Source organism: Aulonocara stuartgranti, assembly GCF_965226115.1.
Source record: "Aulonocara stuartgranti genome assembly, chromosome: 8".
Taxonomy (NCBI): Eukaryota; Metazoa; Chordata; class Actinopteri; order Cichliformes; family Cichlidae; genus Aulonocara; species Aulonocara stuartgranti.
In genome coordinates this window covers 12625058-12645293 of record NC_138959.1, presented here as the reverse complement: position 1 = coordinate 12645293, position 20236 = coordinate 12625058, and the positions used below count along the sequence as shown (strand labels likewise).

The 20236-nt window shown below is 42.1% G+C and overlaps 1 protein-coding gene across 2 annotated transcripts; it reads right to left on the bottom strand.

Annotated features, from left to right (window-relative positions):
* Nucleotides 1-14234: 14234 nt before the first annotated feature.
* On the bottom strand, nucleotides 14235-19494 carry LOC309712946 (C1q-related factor-like). 2 transcript variants are annotated; one of them, XM_082544168.1, is made up of 2 exons: nucleotides 18605-19494; nucleotides 14235-15331 (listed from the first exon to the last, which is right to left on the bottom strand). In XM_082544168.1, the coding sequence occupies exons 1-2, from the start codon at nucleotides 19250-19252 to the stop codon at nucleotides 15152-15154; spliced, it is 828 nt and encodes a 275-aa protein (XP_082400294.1). In that variant the 5' UTR covers nucleotides 19253-19494; the 3' UTR covers nucleotides 14235-15151. The 2 variants fall into 2 exon arrangements, with proteins under 2 accessions (XP_082400294.1, XP_082400293.1); XM_082544167.1 differs by lacking the exon at nucleotides 14235-15331 and adding an exon at nucleotides 15345-16575 and having other exon boundaries at nucleotides 18605-19357.
* Between the last annotated feature and the right edge of the window lie 742 nt (nucleotides 19495-20236).

Here is a 20236-nt window from a genome sequence, read left to right as displayed (position 1 = left end):
GCTGTACATCTGTGATGTGAATCTACTGTTCCACCACATCCCAAAGGAGCTCTGGAGACTGTGGAGACCACTTGAGTACAGTGAATAAGAAACCAGTTTGAAGTTTTGTGACTTGACTCGCTATCCTGATAGCAGCAGATTCAGTTCAATTCAATGGTGGGTACCCTGTGGTCATAAACTGGTGAAATGGTCAGCAGCAATAATTAGGCTGAGGCACTGAAACAATGCTCAGTTGGCTTCAAGAGGCCCAAAGTGTGCTAAGACATACTGTTCACAGTATAACATCGCCTGCAGCAGCCTGAAGTACTTATACAGGGCAGGATGGTGTTAAGGTTCAAACATTGAGGAAGGAGAGTACAAACAACCATGGTCCAAGAGCTTGGTCAAACAATTGATTTTAATGAAATACACGCGTGGGAAGACCAGCTCCGTTCGCAGACAGGGCTGATCTCCGACTTAATCAAAGCATAAACAGATATTTTATACCATCAGGGCTTGAATTTAATGAGGCCCCCTCAACGTCAGATCCATTTCATACATAGGTCAGATCAAAACCACAATGACTTTTAACACCGTTAAAAAGAACATTGTCTCCGTCTCCACGCCAGGTGCTTCCTGTCCCTTCTGACTTCCACTTCTCGTCTAGAACACCAGACACTCATCTTGCAAGAAACTGTTCCTCTTTCGCAGTTGCGAGCAAACATAACTAACCTCTCACCTATAAATGATTCTCTCTAACTGAGTGTGTGTGTGTGTGTGTGTGTGTACAGTGGGGCAAAAAAGTATTTAGTCAGCCACCGATTGTGCAAGTTCCCCCACCTAAAATGATGACAGAGGTCAGTAATTTGCACCAGAGGTACACTTCAACTGTGAGAGACAGAATGTGAAAAAAAAAATCCATGAATCCACATGGTAGGATTTGTAAAGAATTTATTCGTAAATCAGGGTGGAAAATAAGTATTTGGTCAATAACAAAAATACAACTCAATACTTTGTAACATAACCTTTGTTGGCAATAACAGAGGTCAAACGTTTACTATAGGTCTTTACCAGGTTTGCACACACAGTAGCTGGTATTTTGGCCCATTCCTCCATGCAGATCTTCTCGAGAGCAGTGATGTTTTGGGGCTGTCGCCGAGCAACACGGACTTTCAACTCCCGCCACAGATTTTCTATGGGGTTGAGGTCTGGAGACTGGCTAGGCCACTCCAGGACTTTCAAATGCTTCTTACGGAGCCACTCCTTTGTTGCCCGGGCGGTGTGTTTTGGATCATTGTCATGTTGGAAGACCCAGCCTCGTTTCATCTTCAAAGTTCTCACTGATGGAAGGAGGTTTTGGCTCAAAATCTCACGATACATGGCCCCATTCATTCTGTCCTTAACACGGATCAGTCGTCCTGTCCCCTTGGCAGAAAAACAGCCCCATAGCATGATGTTTCCACCCCCATGCTTCACAGTAGGTATGGTGTTCTTGGGATGCAACTCAGTATTCTTCTTCCTCCAAACACGACGAGTTGAGTTTATACCAAAAAGTTCTACTTTGGTTTCATCTGACCACATGACATTCTCCCAATCCTCTGCTGTATCATCCATGTGCTCTCTGGCAAACTTCAGACGGGCCTGGACATGCACTGGCTTCAGCAGCGGAACACGTCTGGCACTGCGGGATTTGATTCCCTGCCGTTGTAGTGTGTTACTGATGGTGACCTTTGTTACTTTGGTCCCAGCTCTCTGCAGGTCATTCACCAGGTCCCCCCGTGTGGTTCTGGGATCTTTGCTCACCGTTCTCATGATCATTTTGACCCCACGGGATGAGATCTTGCGTGGAGCCCCAGATCGAGGGAGATTATCAGTGGTCTTGTATGTCTTCCATTTTCTGATGATTGCTTCCACAGTTGATTTTTTCACACCAAGCTGCTTGCCTATTGTAGATTCACTCTTCCCAGTCTGGTGCAGGTCTACAATACTTTTCCTGGTGTCCTTCGAAAGCTCTTTGGTCTTGGCCATGGCGGAGTTTGGAGTCTGACTGTTTGAGGCTGTGGACAGGTGTCTTTTATACAGATGATGAGTTCAAACAGGTGCCATTCATACAGGTAACGAGTGGGGGACAGAAAAGCTTCTTACAGAAGATGTTACAGGTCTGTGAGAGCCAGAGATTTTCCTTGTTTGAGGTGACCAAATACTTATTTTCCACCCTAATTTACGAATAAATTCTTTACAAATCCTACCATGTGGATTCATGGATTTTTTTTTCACATTCTGTCTCTCACAGTTGAAGTGTACCTCTGGTGCAAATTACTGACCTCTCTCATCATTTTAAGTGGGGGAACTTGCACAATCGGTGGCTGACTAAATACTTTTTTGCCCCACTGTATATGTCGTCCTCAAATGCTCTCTCATCTCACCTGTTGCACTTCTGACCTTTCACCAGAACAGAGGCTCATCCTTACATGTAATCCTCAGAATAACCTGCACTTAGACTCTGCTTTCGGTTTCAGTTCTTCAAAAGGCACACTCTGCAAACCTGCAATTTCCTGTCAGCCTGTGGCTTTAGTCTTTCTGAAAGACGCACACTGTTTAAACATCTGAATGCAATATCAATACTGTAGATTATATTATTAATCTGGACAATAGCAGTAAAATAATTTCCCTGATCTCCACAATGGATTATTTTTTTTATGTTCACACCAAATTCTGACAATATTTTTCCAACCCTCTATTGTCCAATTTTAGCAAGTCTGTGCAAACTGTAGCCTCAGTTTTTTGTTCTTAGCTGACAGGAGTGGGACCTGATATTGTTATGTTTCTGTAGTCCTTCTCCAGTCCAACCATTTTCCTCTTACTTCTGTGTGGCGAAATCTCAGTAGGTCAGTAGTTTGTGAAATATTTAGGTTCAAAAGTGGTTTTTATTTTAAATTATTCACTAAGCAAAGGTAAAACGTTGGTATCCAAAAGAGCATAAAGGCAAAAGGTGTTGTCTCCTTAAAATCAGCCTCAGGCATGCCTTTATTCACACCTCATTAGCAATTAGGCCCAAGCAACACAAGAGAATAGGCGTTCCTGAGTGGCGTGACATAACAATGTAAAAGCAAACAGCTGTGACATCAAAAATGTCCCTACACTTCCCGTAAGCCTGACAGGGGGATAACTCTGATGACATCATTATGACAGAATCAGGGAGAGCCTTGAAAACTTCCTCATGAGCTGGGTTTTTCCACACACACATAAAGAATTAAATATGTGTGTGTGTGGCGAAGACCATCAACATGTGTATCAAATCAAAACATTAAATCAGATATGTGATACCAGAAACAGGAATTTCTTTTTAACCAATCAAAATTTGTATGATTGTACAAAACTGAGTGACTAATCCTTGCTGCCCAAGCCTCTGTAGTAATGAATATAAATCCCATTGACTGTACTTAAATTGATCATCGTTTAATCGCATTTCTTTGGCCGGACACTTTGACATTGGCATTCCTCATGTAAAAGAAATCCCACAGGAAACGCGTTGGTGACAGGTCTTCAGGAGAAGAAATAATGACCCTATTGGACAGCCGTGATGTCCTTGCTGCTGTTCACATAATTCAGGCCCACAGGCAGGTGTGGTGACATCATCCTGGCAATGAGGTCCCACAAGCCTGCGTGGCTCACTTGGCTCCATCCAAAGCCTGTACTGGTCTGCTTTTTGTTTTCGTCAAGCCATTGCAGAATTAATGCAAAGTGACTCAGGCTGCAGCACGCGGGGGCAGCGAAATAAAGGCTGCATGGCCACACATTCGGATGTGCAAAGTACACAATGCACACGCTCACACCTGCATTTTGTTCATACGATAAAACACAATGACCGTGTCCTAGTCAGGCTGAGGTTCTCTATTAGTCAGAGCCATGACAAAGAAGCGACGTCTATTTTAGGATGCTTTATTTTTTAAAAACTTGGCTTCGTCATGATCCAGTTGGGGGTAACATGCTTTACTGGGCAGCCAGCTGTTCACCAGAGATTTCCAAGTGTGTCTTTTCTCAGTCCCTTTCTCCGACACAGAGGCCAGATGTAGAGCGTGGAGGGAAGACTATATCTGTACCAGCGAGTGTGAATGCTCCAGGCGGAAAAGGGTGGTGTGAATATAAATTGGGTTTAATTCTGAAAGTGTCAAGCTACGGGGCGAAAGTCTTAAGTTGCTTTGATTCACTTTGTGAAAGTGCATGGATCCAGGCACTTCCTGCTGCTTTATTGTGCGTTGTGGGTCCTTTCCAGGAGCAGAGCAAATAATTTTCTAATGGCAGGGGGTAAAGACTTTTAAATCTCACCATCGTGTTCAGAGAGTTGGCCCATGGCACCATAGTGTGTCGACATTTTGAAATCTCCTGTCTGAGTGGTTTTTCATCATTCTCCTCGCATATTGCCGCAAGGGGAGGCAGAACAGCTCGGGCAAAGGCAAACAAGAGAAACAGCTTTGCACTAAACTCGACTAAAACTCTGGTTAATTGAATGTCTAAACTAATTTTTGAAAAAAGCCTAATAAAGATGCTTGAGTGTTTTCTACCAGACAGGCTATCTAGGACATGTTTAATGCTGCTGAGAAGGTTTATTTTAACCCCAACTATTATCTTTTCATAAACCCAACCAAGCAGTTTGCTTCCCCCACCAAACTGGGACTGAAAGCTGAAAGCAATTTAAAAACTAAATGAATTTCTTGGACTAAATACCTGACAGGTTTCAGAAGAACAGGTTCAGTAACATCCTTGGCAGTCATTGTTATGATGCTGTTATATGCTCATCTATATTTTTAGAAGCAAGACAAAATACGCGTGTGAATGAGAGAGAGACGGGTGTAGCAGTGAAGCTGCGAGAGATGAGGTACTGAAGGTGGATGAGTGTAAGTACCTGAAGTCAATCATCCAAAGCAACAGAGAGTCTGCAAGAGAGCGCAGGGTGGAGTGGGTGGAGACGAGCTTTACAAGGCGGTAGTAAGACCTGTTATGATGTTTGGTTTGGAGGCAATGGTACTAATAAAAAGACAGGAGGCGTGAAGGATGGAGAAGATAAATACGTATCAAAGGGACGGCTCAGGTTGATCAGTTTGGAGACAAAGTTAAAGAGGCAAGGCTGAGATGATGTTGACATGTGCGGAGGAGAGGTAGCGGCTATACTGGACAGAAGATGTTGGATACGGAGCTGCCAGGCAGAAGGAAACTGTTGTTAGCGGTGTTATGAATCAAGGGAAAAATATTGTAATTTCTTTCAAGCTCTCTGTGATATGGCTTCTGGAAAAATAATGCTAAAAGCAGACTACTCAGGCAGGCTAAATAAATAAAATCTCAAAAGAAATAAAACTGCAGAAGCCAAAGGATTTTGTGCGCATACAAAGGGGTGATTGGTGGTCAGGTGAGAAGAAGGTGTGGAAACAATCAGTCGCAGAAAAAACTAATCAAGTCAGATTTTCATAAAGGAGGGAACAGGACAAAACCTGGAAGTAAAACCAAAGTGAGACATGAGAAAAGAAATGCACAAAGAAAAACAGGAGGCAAATAACTAACACAGAGAGAGCGAGAAGGGCTAACACTGAAAGCAGGAGAAACCAAAAACAGCAATAAATATCCTTGGAACATGACATCAAACATCATAAATAGATTTTCCTTTTAAAACTATACCAAGAATCAACTGATGATTTGATGATGATAAAATGCAGCGTGACAAAAAAGTGAATCTGGGAAACCCACAAAGCCAGTGCTGCTTCCACTCTTGCTTAACTGCAAAAGCCGCAAATGTAGTTCGACACCAACGGGTAGAAAGAACTGGCCTGAGAAACCGTAACGGCTGCAGCGTTCTTGAACCCTGGCATCTAGTGTCATATTGAGGAAAGGCCCACTCGCAGCGCTTACGCAGCCTGTTGTCAGGCTGCATCCACGAGATTGCGGTGAGGTGAAGAGACAGGCAACACGCCAGCGGAGCGTCTCCAGCCACATGACTCAACCTGTCCCTGTGCGTTAGCCTGGCTCAGTCAGGGCCATGAGGGAACAAGGCCGTTGGTATTGAGTCACTGACACAGCGGACAGTCCTTACATCAAGCATGACGATGGGGGAAGCGGGGGAAGCTTTGCATGTTGTCACGTTCTCGCCACGAATTACTGGCACGAGGGGTTTCATCCATATATACAAATCTACTATAATGCAACATGATGATTCTGTGCATGCACTCTCTGTCCGTCCTCCATCCTGCGTTATGCTTTTTTATCCCGCTTACCACTTTCTTATAAGTTAAGTAACATTGCACATTGTTATTATTTATTCTAGCCATATTGTGATTCTGAAAAGCTATTTTATAGTCACATCTGTGTTTGTGAAATTCTTAATTTTGAGAAAAAACTATGAATTTTGACTATTCAAAAAAATTTCCCCATTTTTTCAGTTTTCTTTTTTTTACACCCAGTCATGTTTCTGACCTGTTGCCAGTTGACTTAATTAGTTGCAAAGTGTCCCTCTAGCTGTTTCTTGTGAGGAAGACTCGTTTTTCCAGACCTTTGTTGCCGTTTCCCATCTTTCTTTTAGTTGTGTTGCTGCCATTAAATTCAAAATAAACTCATATTTTACTCTAAATGGTACATTTATTTTCATATACGTTCAATATGTTCTATTGTGAATTAAATATGAGTATATGACATTTGCAAAACATTGCATCCTGTTTGAATTTAAATTTACAATTATGTAACAGATTTTACACAGCGTCCCAACTTTCTCAGCATTGGACATGGAAAGGATGTTGTGGCCGTTGCCAAAACCACCCACTGGTTTTCAGAGTCCAAATTCTGAAGCCCCAAGCAGATCATTTTACCGCCACAGCTTCTTTTTTTAAAAATGTATTTGTGTTTATTATATTTGTTAGATGGAACAGTGGAAAGACATGAAGGAGTCTCAGGCAGACTGCAACCCTCAACCCTCTATTAAAGACTCAAGTCTGCAGTAGAGTAGAGTTATAGGTGTCACGTGCTTGTGTGTTAATAATGGGGATTCACTGTGAAGCGAACCCTCATTTGCTGTCGTTCTGCACACTAATGGAGGCCATAATATGCAAAGTGAACATTATGCTGTGTTTAGTAAGAAACTTTGAAACCATCTTATTAGGAAAATCTTATGTTTTAGATGAAGTGTACTGAAGGGTTATTTTCTCAAAGACTTCCATACATCTGTTCTTTATCCCTCTTGGATCCAGGGTATAATTGGCCGTTTTTGACTACTTTTGATTTTACCTCTATCTTTAACCTTTAAAAACTGTTTATCTTGCCTTGTTTGGTATCATTATTTTCAGCACGACCTCAAATATCTGAAATTTGAGTTATTTGTTCATTTTGGCAAACTATATTAGAACAATTGATCTAGATTCAGACAAAAAATTCAAAATCTGAGTAGAAAAAAGTTTTTTTTACTGTAGAACTCACAAACATGTCTAATGAATCATTTTCATAACTTGAAATGCAAATAGAAATGGTACATTTCCAAAAACTTTTGCACAAATTTTGCAAACAACAAAGTTATATGGTACTATTTATTACCTAAAAATGCAGCCAAGGCCTCAGGGGTTTTTTATATAACCATTTAAATCAAATTACAGAACAATCAGGTGTTCTGCATCAAATAAGAAGGCACACAAATTATTTGTGCCAGTCCAAAAAAAATAGTTTCTGTTCAGTATAAGACAGGAGAACACCAAAGGCCTAAACCCTGCAGGTCTGACAGCAGGAGGTGGATCAGTCCTGTTTTCCACGTGGGAACAGCGTTTACACTGGAATCTGCCTTTGACGGCTTTTTTGACATTCAGCAGTATAACTGACACACAAAACAAAACAATAACTGCACAACACACTAACTACAGCCTCCAAACACGCTAAACGTCACTAATGTCTCACATATGAAAACTCTCTCTCTCTCTTTCTTTCGCTCGCCCGTTTTCCGTCACGGGTGTCACTCCTTAAAACGTCCCCTTCTCCCTAAACAACCAAGTGCCACATGTTGCCATATCAGTTTTTTGATTGGCTGACATGGTAAACTTTAACACCAATAGGGAAGCAGTGTTTTTTCTTTTTCTTTTTTCACTCACAAGTAGGGTTGCCAACTCCCTGAAAAATAAATAAGGGACACCTCGTGGCCAGGGCCGGGCGACCCAGTTGTCTTCACCCTTCCCAGTGTGGTGAATTTTCTAGCTCTTTTTTTGTGTGTGAAATTATTTTTTTTAACCCTTTGACTTGAATTTGATTTAAGTAGATGTGTATTCTTTGTGATATGAACACATGTGAAACAAATGATCATTTAGCCATTTATTTTTAGCTCAAAATGACAACATTAACACAATAAAACAGGTCTCTTTCTTAAACAGAAGCCTGTCATGCTTAACTTTTGAGAATATAAGTAAATCTTTCTTTAAAAGAACTCTGTCCTGCTTAACTTAAAATAATAGAAAACAATAGAAAGAAAAACATTCTTGTAACAGTGCACATTTAGTGCATTTAGTACAATCGGCTTCAGTTGAAATATTATTTCAGCTTTTCTGATGCTAATCAGCTGCTCCTGTTTGTAAACCCGCTTGTTCCCATGATTACGCATCATAACTCATCATCATTATTCATCTATGTATTACTTTTATGTATTAGTCATCTATTTGTTGTAATCATCTATCCTTGCAGTTGTTTATTACACAAAATAAATTATATTATCACACTTCTGGCCACATAGCGCTGATATTCACTGCACATGCCCATATTAACTTTTTCCAGCCAGGTGTTTTCCTTTTCCCATTCTTCCCTTTCTCTGAGGGGAACAAACATTGCTGCTCTAATGCTGGGCTTACACCGTGCGGTTTTAGGCCCATTTTGAGACTATTTTTGAGTGATCGGACCGATTTTGGCCTTCATCGTGCATCGTGTAGTATACGTGGGGTAACGAGAAGTGATTAACACCTCACGACCAGCTCCCGATCATCAATCGCTCGTGAGGTTCTCACCACAGCCGCTCACACTGCTCGCGCGCAAACACGTAAACGTCGGTGAAAAAGACGTTGCAGCACGGCTGTGCAGCGTGTGATCTGGACACAAGCGATGGAGGCACAACTTGTAGAACTTTGGAAAGCTCATCCGAGCCTTTTCGATGTGGCATCACAAAATTATCACGACCACAACAACCGTGAAAACAGTTGGATTTACACTGCTGCTCAATCACAGCTGCCTGATGAGTGTTTTTCATTAGCAATTTAGCAAAGTTGATGGTGGTGGTGTGTCTGTGTGAGTGAAAGACAGAGAGAGAGAGTGACAGATTTTCTGTTATAACCTTCATGTTATGGAGGCACAGTGTGAGCACTCAGGTCGCATCAGAGCATCGGGCGGTATAGCGTGAGAGTACATCGTGACATACGAACTTCTAACCCCTGCGAGTCAATCGTGCAGTTTGAGCAGGAGCTGAATAACGTGACTGAAAAAATCGCACAGTGTTTGCCCAGCTTTAAGTGTACTGTCGTCCGAGACTTGCACCGCAGTGTCGGCGTTTGTTTCCCTGTTGGCCATGCTTCTTGTTGTGGTCATCTGTTGTCTTCCGGTATTTTCTCCGTAAGCGACCTTTCCTCGACCAATGAGATGAGCGGTAATCTGAATTGTCATAAGTGTGCTGTCAGCTCATTGGTCACAAAGCAGGAGAGGGGCTGGGAATTATGTTTTCAAACAAAGCGTTAATTCCATTAAAAGTTATAGACTACTTTTGATTCTCACTGTATTACGGGACAAAGTGCGTCCCTTATTAGCTCAATACGGGACGTGTACTTTTGTTTCGAAATACGGGACGATTCCGTATTTTAAGGGACGGTTGGCAACCCTACTCACAAGCGGAGAATGTTTGCTAGCGCTGTCTGTAGAAAACGCCGTTTTTACCATTGTAAACACCACTGTTTTGTTCAGAAAAAAACATTGCGTGTATTTTTTATCATAACTCTGGTTTTACATTGCCCATCGACACAATTCAAAAACTGGTATATAGTTTGAAGTCCGCACTTTCGACCCAGCTTGAAATGGAGACTCTGTGTCGCTGCATCTTGTAGCTGTGTCGTCTTAAATTGGTCATGTGATTTTGACGCGCCGGCGCGTCCGTCGACCCCAGAGGGTTAAGACACTTCAAAAGTGGTTTCACTATTCAGACATGAAAGCCAAGTCCATCCTTTATATACAGACTATTCCATACATAGAAATCTATGCAACGTCCGTGTCCATGCAGTTCAAAAATAAGTATTTTTTCCTCATTTTGAGCCTCTATTGCATATTTTTTATTACAATTTATATTAGTTATTTTATTTTTTTCAGTTGTTTGCATGTCATAAACACTGCTGAGGGAGAGTTTGCATGTTTGCTCTCAGACAGTTTCTACCACAAACCTGAGAAAAGTGATGGAAGAGTAGCAGGAACTGATGAGGACATTGTTCTTTTCACAACAAAAGCAAAATTAAAGGTCTCACAAAGCTCAATCACCGTCATCTGCTTTCTTGTAATCGTGCCTTTTGTCTTTTTTCTTTTTTTTTTTGTCTTTGAGGACATTCTCTTTACTGAGTTGTCATGTTATTTCTCCATAAGCATGCAGGCAGCTGCATGAAGAAGCAATGATTCTGGCATGTTTGCAAACTCTTTTTGCTATATTCCAAAGATGTGCAAGAACTTTGCTGTATTTCTTGTAGCCCGAAGAGAGGAGTGCAGCTAGTGTACAAGTAGCCTTTCCTGTTTATTTTTAGTATCCAGTGTGATATGTACAAGCTTGTGGTGACCCTTGAGTTCACACATCTGGAGAGGATGGCAGAGCAGCTGGCGAGACTCTGTTCAGTGTCAGTGGTTATTGACAGACAGCGAGACAGGATCGAAGAGACACCCATTTTTTAGCCCAGCTGCAGGCAGATTTTAATCTTTCCCAGAATTATATCTTGTAAATTTTTGTGCTGATTATACACTGCTGTTTTTTCGCTGTTCGTGAAATATGTCACTTTTGTTGTTGTCAACTCGCACCATCTCATGCCACCCTTCTCAATGACAGCTGCTCTCCACATGCAGTCAGGTTACTTCAAGGCTGATCGAGCAATATAATCCTCATTTTCTTTTTAGGCCTGTGATGCATTCTCTTTGTTTTAAGGCAAAAAGTGCCAGATCACGCAAATTTTATTGAACTTCTTACCCACATGACTGTAAAGCCGAACTTGACATTGATGAGGCCATGACATTTCCTTCTTCTGCACCAGGAGGCTGACATTTTTGGTTTTTAATGGCGTGTCTCCATTGCTGTTACATGGATGGACATGTGGCACAGCCCACGCTGTTTACTTACCTAGTGACACGTCTTAATTGCCACCGGTGTCTGGCCTGTGTGGTGCTAAACTCAGAGGGTTTACACAGAAAGCGTTTTTACCGGATAACTATCGGGTTGTTACTGAAAGCTTGAAAACATTCTGCAAGAAAAAATAGAACCGGATTTTGGACACAACGATAGCACCCACCCTCCTGGTGCCAAAGCCAAGAAAGCTTTCTATCGTCCAGGCTTTCTTTCACATTGTGCAGCACACTGCAAATGAAACAAGAAAAAAAAAAAGAGCGAAAAGCAACCTTGTTTACGGTCGGTGGTGCCCTGTGAATAGTTTATAATGGTGCTTTCTGAGGAAAAATGCTTTTTGAGCTGAAAGGAAATGAAAAGTAACACATTGTTAGAAAGCGTACTTCTTCTGTACTTGTATAGATACTGCAAAAGTAAGATAACAGCCCGTATTATGGTCTTTTTCTCTTTTGAGAACCCTTATTGTGTGCAACTTTTCGGTGAAGTGTAGATTTTTAAAACTACTTTGTTAAACCCAAATAATACAAATACCTAAGATTTTTTTTGTGTGCCACTCGCACAACACGTCAGTGTGGGCACATTGGTGTGGGAGGAAGTGCACAGGAGAATAAAAGGCAATTTAGCTCAACATTTAAATTTGGTTGTCCCCCAGTGAGATAAGTGAGGATGTTCAAGATAACAACACCAAGGGCTCATTAATGTCACTTCAAACATTTCAGAGGAGGCACTTTTCTCCAAGCCTAGCATTGTCCTGTCTCACGGAGACTTAAAAACACATGCAAGGATACACACACACACACACACACACACACACACACACACACAAATGATCCCAGAAACATGCACACGCACGCTGCAGCAGCCTGATATGCCTCACCAACTGGCCCCTGCAAATGTCACGTTGAAGCCATGTCAGTTTACTGATAGGGAGTCGGGCTGAGTAAATGAATCAAACGTTTCCTACAGTTACGTTTGCATAGGCTAAAGATTACCTAAATTAAAACAAGTCTGTAGCAGAAACGTAATCTTTAAAATCCTTCTACTTCTTAGCGATTAAACAGCCACAGTAAAAAAAATAATAAAAGACTCTCAAAATATCCCCACAGCCTAGTCCAAGAGGCGAGGCTCGCGTCAACAAAAAGCAGCTTAAAGCACTTCTCAGCGCAGTGCTTATCTTTCAAACCTCGGACCTGCTGAAAGTTCGGGAGAGCGTGAGATGAAATGCGAGTCTAAGATTTAAACTGTGTGTATAGTCCAGATTTACAGAATTACAACACCGGCTCCCCGAGTGTCCTTGTTCTATTCTTCTCTTACATGTCGGTGTCTTGTTCAGGTAAAACCACCATTAAAAACCCCTTGAAGAGCACATCTGTGGTTCTTGGAAAATCGCAGAAGCTGGAAAGAAGATCATTCATTTGTAAGATGAGGATGCTGTAGAGACGCTGCGGAGGTTTCCAGATGATTCTGGTTGCCAGCGAGAGACTGTGACCTCAATAAATGGCTTAAAAGAGCATGGGAGTCTAGCCAAACAAGACATTCATTTATATCCATTCAGTATGACGCAACACTTTGTTCTATTTGCCAACATGATACCTTCACTTAGGTTCTGGGAACAAAAGAGTGAGCAGAAACAAACCGCCTGCCAGCGTTCTCAGGTGCATTTCCCCCCCTTTTGCTCTCTTTGCTCATGTTGAAGCAACAAATGCTGCTGAACCTTCAGTTCAATGCCATTTTTGTGCTCTCTTAAGCGTTTCTATGTAAAATGGTTTCTGTGAGTTTGTTCTTTTCCCCCGAGGATGTCAGGAAAGTACAGATGTTGCAGCGCTCAGTTCTGATGGTTTTAGCAGTGAAAGCTGTTTCTCGCAGACCGGGGGCGTTTGTCTTTGACATTGTGACATGAAGTCTCTAATTTGACTGCGTGCTCATGCACCCTGCAAGAAGAAAACAGCCTGAGCTAGTGCTCAACTGCCCCATGGCTTGGGTGACCTCTGCTTATGTATGGACCTTCAGTCCTAATTGTGTCTGGAGGAATTTTCTCGTCTTAAGACACGCTTAAGTTAAGCCCAGAGAGCTTCCTGGCTTAGGAAAACACAACTCAGTGTGGCAATCATTTTAATCAAAGCCATGCTATCATACCAATCAGAGAGGATATTCTGGAGGCAAAGAAGCCTATCACAGCCTTACCGTATCATCACAGTGGGTGTTAGTCCCAGGTAGAACCTTTTGGTTTAGGCTAAATGGTGCCGCCTGGGTAGGAACCGAGAAACACGGCACCCACTGGCTCGCTAGGCATTCATTAGCTCCTCCTAAGTAAAGCTCCTTCAAGCAACCATAAACTTAAATTCGAAACTTCTTAACCTAGAGGCAGTTTTGTTGCCCGTGTCAAAGGCGACTTTTGTAATATCAAAGTGGCTCTTCAGAAAAGAAAGCAAAAAGAAAACAGGGTATTGGTTTTTACAGTTTGGGCCTCGAAGCTATTTTCTTGTCCGTGACACTTGTGTCACAGCAGAGGCTAATTTGCCCTGGATTACTTCGCGACGCTGATCTAAGCTTTGTCATGATACGTTCTAACACCCGTCACCCTGTCTGTTTTTTCTTTCCCGCCATATCTCAGCGTCTCCACACCCATTAGAGGAAGAAACGCATCCCTTCTTTGATTGTGAAACACAATCATCTCCTGCTTCATTTGGCATTTAACACAGCTGTGATTCCCCCTACTTTCCCCCACAGTGATCGTCTCTGCATTGATTGCCTCTCGCTGCGCTTGCGTGGCTCTCTTGTGTCTAACATTTGGAAGAATAAAGGCTGGTTTCGCCGAAAAGGGAGAGATCAGAACGGCTTATCAAAAAGTAGATGAGCTGATTGATATTAACCACATAATATGTGAGGAAATGCAAAAGAAATTGAACTTTTAATGAAAAACCATGGACATTAAAATGAAAAGCAACAGCGGTAAATGCTTCCTACATGTAGCTATTTAAAATTTGTTTAAAATCGCTATTTTTTAACATTTTAGCAGTCGTTGCATGCATGAATTAATGAAATAAAGCTTTACGAGCAAGCACTTTAACCGCTACGTGGTAAAATTGTACAACTATCTATTAACAGTTTAGCTGTTTTTAAGGACACACAATAGGAAATACAGTGTGTGCAGTGCTGAAACTACTCTTCCTGTGTTCAGACATTAAGATTCAATATCAAATTTACATTTTATACACTAACATTAAATATGATGAGCTGATATGATATGCGACACGATACATTTTGTGACACTGGCGGCCTTTCAAGCATCAAAATCTCATTGTGGCATCCAGTTTATGACAAATTATCATTTCTTGTGACAACATATGATTCGTCAGTCACTGATGCACAACACTGTATAATACAAAGAGCATGAGAAAGAAAAAAAATCGCAACATAAATCCAAACAGCACATTTACAAACACTGTAGTCACCACGACTGTGGGATTTTCAGACTTAAATTTTAAATGACAGCTCAAAAATGATGGCAAAGCTTCTGCACTGTCAGAGTTGTTACCGTATCTCAATATGACACATGGCAGTGACTGACACCGTTACGTTGCTCGTGTCCATCAGAATAGAAGCATAGGCACCCTGTATACAATGGCATGTGGGCATGACAGTTAACCGACAGCCACAAATCCACAGCTATTATTACCGTATTAATGCTGATCTTAAATATCTAGCTGTGGATCAGTGGCTGTGGGTAACATTAACCTTACTCCACATCAGAAAGTGATCGTCTGCTGGCTGTGACCTTTCACCCCTCGTCCCGTCCAGTCTTCAGTCGGCATAGAGAATAAACCCTGAGAAGGTGCTGTACTTGTTGCTGTTGCCCCCATGAGCCTTTCCCCCATCCAGCTTTATGAAAACTTCATCACCTGCATCCAGATGAAGTATGACACTGTTGCCGGCATAGTCATAACTCTGGTCCTGGTCCTGGGCAATGGCGCTGGCCCTGACCTGGAATATGACACACACACGCACAGAACCGAGGAAAGAGGAAGTGAAGAAATATAAATGCTTAAGAATGTTTTAGTAATTTTAATTGAATGTCATAAGTTCTAACTAATAAAATCCCTTAAGATGACATGACTAAAGTTGATGAAGGTATTGAAAAAAATGCTTTTATTTTTTAAATATCAAATGACTTCCTGTTTTATAGCCTGGCATGTTACTGCTCTGATTATGTTTATATTTATATGTGGACTTTTTTTTAATAGAAGAGGGGGTTTTTTGAGACTGACTTGTGTAAGCTTTATCCCTGTGGTGAATATCTTGTTCTTCTCTTATGACTCAGCTGAGAGGGTCAGGGTTGAGTCAGCCTGCCTCTGAGGAAGGATGGCAGTGCGTACTATCCCTTTGTCTCGAGTTCTTCTCTTGCATCCACCTTTTTCTGAGTGGTGCACTGAAAATGTCATGTTTTCCCGAACATAAGTGTCACTGGGTGAAGAGAGGTAATTACTGCGATATAGAGCAACACACCCAAATCTCGTTGCATGTCTGTGGTTTTAAAAAAAAAAATAGAAACTGCTTGTACACTTAGCCCCTCAAGGACAGATCCCTCCTAAGCTTTAGCTAATGTGTAATGAGCTGGGTTGCCAGATTGGCTGTTACGCTCCAACTTCACCAGACGAGCTAAACAAGTGTAATTCTTGCTTCAACCAGATTGTGGTAGAAAGTTTTAAATTCAGTTAAAGCCATAAGAACATGAAACTGGTGATATTGTATTTTTGAAGTATTTTTACAGTAATAGTCGTTCACAGTGGACATAAATGCCTTCTGTCACTTAGCTTTAAAAAAAGGTGCTTTAGATACATCTAAAGGACAACGGTCACTCTTTTGAGGATGCCAATGTTCACATTTTGGAAAGAGAAGACAGATAGTTTGAAAGAGGAGTCAAAGAAAGTATGTCCACTGTGAATGACCATCTTTCAACAGATCTGTCTGCCATCTATAATCCAGTTTTGAGATCCCTTTCAAAACACCTTAACACCCACTCCTATCCTGGGGCTTTTGACTTCAGTAAATCACATGATAAGGTGGGGCTAGGTTTCAAAATGGGCTCACCCGAAACCTTGGCTGATTGTGACCCACACCTTGGCTTGTGTGATTAGGTAGAGTAGGGGTCTCCAACTCCAGGCTTCTTCTTGCAGGTTTTAAGAATCACCCTGGGTCAACACACTTCATTACCAGCCTCTGGAGAACTACAAGACATGTTCAGGAGGTAATTTAGCCATTTGAATCAGCTGTGTTGGATCAAGGACACATCTAAAACCTGCAGGACACCGGCCCTCGAGGCCTGGAGTTGGAGACCCCTGAGGTAGAGGATAAATAGGGGGTCCATGACCCTCTTGGGGACACTCCCATAGGGCTTAAAATCTGGGACTCTCCACCAACTGCTCTTAGAACTGAAGAAGCTTCTCTGATGAGAAGTGAAACATCTTCAAGAAAATTTAAAGCAGTCCAGACGCTTTTCTTTCCAAGCTCCTTAAACTACGATGACCTGGACGACTGAGAACCTTCCCAGACTGATAAACATGCCCCTGCTCCAACTTTTTAAAAACCTGTTTCTGATATCAAAGGTCAAACAAGGATAAATGTTTTTATGCTTTTTTTGGAACCAGAGTTGTATGTCTTGTGGCTGTGGGACTCTGAAAAATGTTGAGCGACAGCATGACAGCATGATGATGGATTTCTGATACATGTGAGCAATGCAGCATAAATTCTCTTGGCTTCCACCCTCTGCTACACTGTAGCAGCAGCACGGTGTCTACAACTGACTGGCATTTTATTTTACAGCAGCTTATTACCATATCTCATGTTAAATATAATGGATAAAAGAAAGTGCCTCCTTTTTGCCTAATAAGTAGCAGGTAGTACTAAATAATTCGTTAATTGTTAATTTCTGTCATTGACTTTTTGTTTTTAATTCCACAGTGATATACCAAATGTCCTATTGAGCCCCAGCTCAATGAGCAATCATATTTTAGTGTCGTTGATGGCAGGAATAGCTTCTCTGTCTTCAAACTGGTTCACATAGGTTGTTTTACAGCTGCTTTAATCAAATCCATGTTTATATGATTACTGTTGTTCTCTTGAAACAGAGTACACCACATACAGACTTTGACTGGCTGTGTGGTGAGCGTGGTGCAGCCATAAGCATAGACATTTATAGAATTCATGTACATAAGCAGGTTAGGGTTTATCTGAGTATATAAAATGTGTTAAATGTTAAATTTCTGTCTCTTTTCCAATCACCACTAAAGAAAGCAGATATGAAGGAGTAGAAGCCCTTCACTGCAGTATTTGTGAAACTTAAAATATCTGTTTGCATCTGTTTGCACTGAAACTGTGGTTACAGTATGTTCATCAGGTGTGGTTTTCTTGTCTCGGGTTCTTTTTTCCTTGTGAAAAAAACACCTTTTCTGGTTATAATACAAACCATTATAGCCACAAAAGGTTTTTATTGTGGTGTAGTTTGTATTCATCTGAAAGTGCATTTGATGTCCTGCATCAAAAGTATGGAAACAAATCTGAATCTACACTTCTTTTAAAGAATCGATACTAAAATTGATGTTGTGGTGAAGTATGTTGTGATGTAGATGTACTTGTGTTATTGCATCCACCTTAAGTGCAGCCTGCTGCAGTCTGGATGTGGTGTTGGCAGTAAAGTTTTAAGGTTCAGATGTGCAAGGTGTCATCACCCAGGGGCCTTAAAGATATTACAAAATTAGCCATGAATATAGCAAATATCATCACTGGATACTGAAACGCATTCGCCTGACGGGCTGTCTGATAACGTTTACCAGCACATCATTGCATCCATGAAGTTTGTTGTATTTCAAAGGGCACCAGCTTTGAACTAGCCACTACCCCGGGCTGTGTTTTGAAGTGTGCAGAGTGGAGATAGTGCTGTCCTCCTTCCACTCACTTCAGCTTGTACATCATTGGATGTGTAATAATCACAGATACACAATCTGGCAACATGCCACTATGTGTTGTCATTATACTGGACTGTAACACCAGACTAAATCAGAGCTAAATCACTATACACATGAATGCTCGACTACTCAATTTAGTCTGCCAGCATACTGGTAACACTCTTCCTTGAGTATTTTGATGTGCGTTCATCCCAGTAATAATACTTTTCTTTTACAAATTTTACCTTTACACATTTTTAAATTATTAGTTGGGGCTTTAAACACAAGGTGATAAATTCAAAGGCATACCCACCAGGCCATTTTTGATCAGGTCAGCCCACATGCTAGTGCCGTCTCCTCCCCTCATCAGCACATTGTAGATGAAAAAGTAGGTGCCAGGGATCTTACAGGTGAATTTGCCCGTCGCGCCTTCATAGTTACCACCAATGTTAGTCACCACGTCGTCAAAGCGCAGTATATCATAACCTTCTTGAGGGCTTCGTAGTCCTGCATAAAATGCCACCCGAGGAGTGGTATTGTATGTAGTTGTACTAACTGCCCCTTTACCCCCTAAACCTAGGATCCCTGTCCGTACAATGTCCCCAGCATCTCCGGGTGGTCCTTTAGGTCCTGGTGGTCCTGGCTCTCCAGGTGGACCCGGGGGTCCGGGCTTGCCGGGACGTCCTGGTTTCCCTTGCGGGCCGTGAGCACTGTACGTGGGCAGCGGTGGACCGATGCTGTGATCACTCAGATCGTCCTCGTTTTCCACCTGTAAGACTGTAGGTGCTGTATCTGTGCCTGTGTGCACACCTTGGCCCGTGGTGCCCGTGCTGGGAAATGGGTCACAAACCATGCGGCAGGTGCCCAGCATCTCGTAGTGGCTCGTGCTGTCATCTATACCACCTGTGCCAACAGAGCTGACCAACACAGGGATGAGGACGACCAGAACCAGGACCAGCATGACCCCCACAGCAGCTGCCACCAGGGTCTTCCGCCCGATGCTCAGCCTGGGAAGGGGCTGCGCTGCCAGCGTGGAACTCTCTGGGGTGGAAATGGTGACTGCGGGGAGTGCGTCCACCTGGCAAAACGCAGATGCAATGAGGATCCCCGATAGTGGAGATGGTGCCCAGGGAGAGCCGGAATAAGTGTGTGACAGAGCTGTGTAGGAGTAAGGGAGAGGGAGAGGAGCAAGGGACCAAAGTGTTCAAGTGAAGAGAGAGACTGAGAGAGTGAGGAGAGAGAGTAAGAGGAGAGGCGGAGGGAGAGAGTGAGACAGCTTGAGAGGGGAAAAAAAGAGAAGAGAGGGGTGGAGAGAGTGAGCCACCATTTGAGTCGGGGCTGGGGAGGGCACTTTCCAACTGGCAGATGTGTAAAGCCAGAGAAGACAGGAAAAAGCTGCGGGATGTATACAGAACAAGAACATATCATCATAAAGAGAAATACATTTTGCTTGAAAAATTAAAATAAGAAAATTTATGAGTTACCGCTGACATTTCTATTCACCAGGTGTGAAAGTGATATCAAATTATTGGCACAGAGTTTGTGCACAGGTGTTTTTTCTCATTTTAAATCCAGTGCAATCAGTTGGAGCTCTTCCATAATGGACTAATTCCAGGTACCTGTATTCAGTCGACCTTCAGACTAATTTTAAAACATAAGGTTCAGAATCTTGTAAGTAAATAAATTTGTTCTGTTTTAAGATTAGCCTTAAAATTTCTATTAGCTGTAGTGAGTTTTGACTCTTAAATGTAATTACTGAAGCCTAGAGCTTTGGCAGCATCGCTTCAACAGACATAAGTAGAGAAAAATGACATATGTACTTTGACAGCAAAATCATTGCATTGAAGTCTGCATCAGCTCTGACATTAAAAGGAGATCATCCTTTCCCCCCTACTGTGTATGTCTTTGTCATTTGAGCAGCACTCTCCTGATTCTTCTAATAATC